Source organism: Camellia sinensis, chromosome 5, assembly GCF_055761805.1.
Source record: "Camellia sinensis isolate YWXY chromosome 5, ASM5576180v1, whole genome shotgun sequence".
Lineage (NCBI taxonomy): Eukaryota > Viridiplantae > Streptophyta > Magnoliopsida > Ericales > Theaceae > Camellia > Camellia sinensis.
The window spans coordinates 45,001,104-45,003,854 of record NC_138965.1 but is presented as its reverse complement, the minus strand read 5'-3'; the positions used below and the strand labels follow the sequence as shown (position 1 = coordinate 45,003,854).

Here is a 2,751-nt window from a genome sequence, read left to right as displayed (position 1 = left end):
ATTTTGTGATTTCTACTTCCTTTGCAGGAGTTTGATGCATTTTTTGATTGAGATACTGGGCGTTTCTTGGTTTTGGTAACCCGTGTTGAGATTTAGATGATGCTCTTCTAGTTATGTTTGTTGTGTTAGCCCTTTGTATGTTAAACTCTTTGATTATTTCCTCTAAAGATGCACTGTACATTTCCTCAAGAAAGGAGACCAAATTGAAACTGAAAAGAAATAGTAGGATTCTGCTTAAATTTATCTTACTATAGTATCACTCTAATTCAAAAATTAAACCTACATTTTCTATTTAGTGATGACAGTCTATTAGAATATCTAAAACAATTCTATGTCTTTCATATATTTTATAACTGTTAGTCAAACATCTCTTTTACGCATCACTAAATTTAAAAAATAGATCTAAAAAATAAGTTTATGTATCGATCATTTTCATATTTTTTAATATAATGAAAACTCTCATCCATAATTTTTGTCCCAACTGAATGAATCGAAATGTAAATCCGCACTATTATTGAAACAAATTATTATTACAACAATAAGTGTAGAGGCATATACGATCAAACACAAAATAAGACATACATGTCTTACAAATGATGTGGCTCACAAGATAGGACACTCACTCTTTGTGAGATATCTATGCTTAGTATGTAATGTTATTACAATTTTGACTTTAAACTTGAAATTTAAAACTTGACTTGGTGAAGCTACTAGCAAGCTGGCAATGGAGCGCCACACAAGCACCGGTTGTGGAAATACGACGTGAGATCAAAGCTCTGCAACTTCCCACCGGTTGGAATCGGACCACACAGCCTATTGTAACTAACATTAAAGAATTGTAAATTCACCGCCGTCAAACCCGCAGGCAGACTCCCAAAGATTTTGTTATGGTTCAAATCCAACGATATCAAACTCGCTGGAAAAACCACGTTACTGAGATCAAACTCGAACATGTTTCTGGAGAAGTCAACTATCTGCATGGTTTTGTTGGATCCGAAGATGAATGACAAATCACCCGAAAGCTGGTTACGTGAAAGATCAAGTCTTGTAAAGTCCAAATTACCCAAAGATTTTGGTACTGGTCCAGTGAGTTGGTTGTGAGAGAGATAGAGGTCTGGGACTGACCCGGTGAACGTCCCGAAGGATTCGGGGATGGTTCCGGTGAGCTTGTTCCTGTCTAAGTGAATGGCAGCGAGGTTGGTGAGTTGGGCTAGCTCGGGAGGGATTGAACCAGTGAGGTCATTGAAGGACAGGTCAAGGAAGGTTAGGTTTTTGAGCTCAGTAAAGAATGAAGGAACAGGACCAGAGAGGTTGGTCCAGCTCAATCTTATCGTTCTGAGGTGTTTGAGTTTGGTAATGGCAGATGGGATTGAACCGGTAAGGTTGGTGAGTTTGCGGAAGACTAAGGTTTGGAGGTATGGGAGGTCACCGACAGCTGCCGGGATTTGACCGGAGATGTTACCGCCAAAGATAGTGAGGGAAATGATACGACTGGTGATTTCATCACACTCCACTGAGTACCAATCACAGCAATTAGTTTCTGGGTTCCACGAGGCCAAGTGGTAGGGATTGTTTAGGGCTGCTTTGATTTTCAGGAGGACTTTTTTGTCTTCGGAATTGCAGATTTCGGGTTCGGAGAGAGATGGAGATGGTAGAGAGAGAAAGACGAGGAGAGAGAGGGACAGAACTGAGAAGAGAGTCATTTTCGGTTTGTGTATTTTTTTGGTTTGTTGCTATGAAAGATGAAGCATGCAGAGCCTTTTCTATTTATAGTGATTTCAAATTTGCTGTAGTCATGACTCATGACATGAATCAATGGCTGGATATTCCTTATAACAATAAGCTTGTTTAGTATACCACCGGGGTGGTGCCCTTCTGGAGAAGGTTGTCCTTTATACATAGGCGCGTTAGGTTCAATTTTCAGAGGGCGTGGAATGTTGGCTTTGTCTAGTTGATTCTTTTTAGAGATTTAGCGCTATATTTTGATCAACAACAATGTTAGGGATCATGAAAATTTTGTCATGAAAATAATCATGAAAGCTTTGTGACTCTTACATTACACTTAGAATAAAGCACCACACACTAATCAAGATAATCCAAGGATCATAAATTTTTCATGATCATTTTCATGACAAAATTTTCATGATCTCTAACTTTTCCCTTTGATCAATACTTGATCTCTTTTGTGATATATAGTTGAGCTCTATTGGGTGTCTCGGTAGTAGATCTCTTCTTTTGGATTGGGTTAAATTTGACAGTCAACCAACTATTCCAAAGTCAAGGCCCACGGATGCTGTGATTCTCACAGTACATCTTTTCCACGTTAAAAAAAAAAAAAAAAACTTGCTTAGTATAATATATTATAATTTAAAAATTAATAATCACAAAATAGAATTTAAAATTACATATTCAGTTTTTAGATTTTTTTTTATTTTTTATTTTTATTGAAGTTATTTTGTTTAATAAGTTATAAGCATAAATTATATCAAATAATCTAATACAAACTCTCAAACAATAGTGATTTTTGGGATGAAGCTTTTAGGCTAAAATTGGTAATAAAGACTATAAAAAAAATGCTAAATATAACACCATATCTTCTTTTTTTTTTTTTTTTTTTTGATTTACTTGTCTATTTTTTAAAAAACAAACGTTATAAAATCAATTTATTTATCTTTCCATTGATGATTATTTTTAAAGACTTTCCACACTAAACAATTCAAATCATCAATATTGTTTTCTGTCACTACAAGA

The 2,751-nt window shown here is 35.5% G+C and overlaps 1 protein-coding gene across 1 annotated transcript; it reads right to left on the bottom strand.

Annotated features, from left to right (window-relative positions):
* Positions 1–486: 486 nt before the first annotated feature.
* LOC114307171 (polygalacturonase inhibitor) lies at positions 487–1,976 on the bottom strand. Its single transcript, XM_028252570.2, has one exon. The coding sequence runs from the start codon at positions 1,701–1,703 to the stop codon at positions 711–713; it is 993 nt and encodes a 330-aa protein (XP_028108371.1). The 5' UTR covers positions 1,704–1,976; the 3' UTR covers positions 487–710.
* Between the last annotated feature and the right edge of the window lie 775 nt (positions 1,977–2,751).

Excerpts from the sequence above, each read along its gene's own strand:
- LOC114307171 (XM_028252570.2), bottom strand. The coding sequence starts at position 1,703 with ATGACTCTCTTCTCAGTTCTGTCCCTCTCTCTCCTCGTCTTTCTCTCT.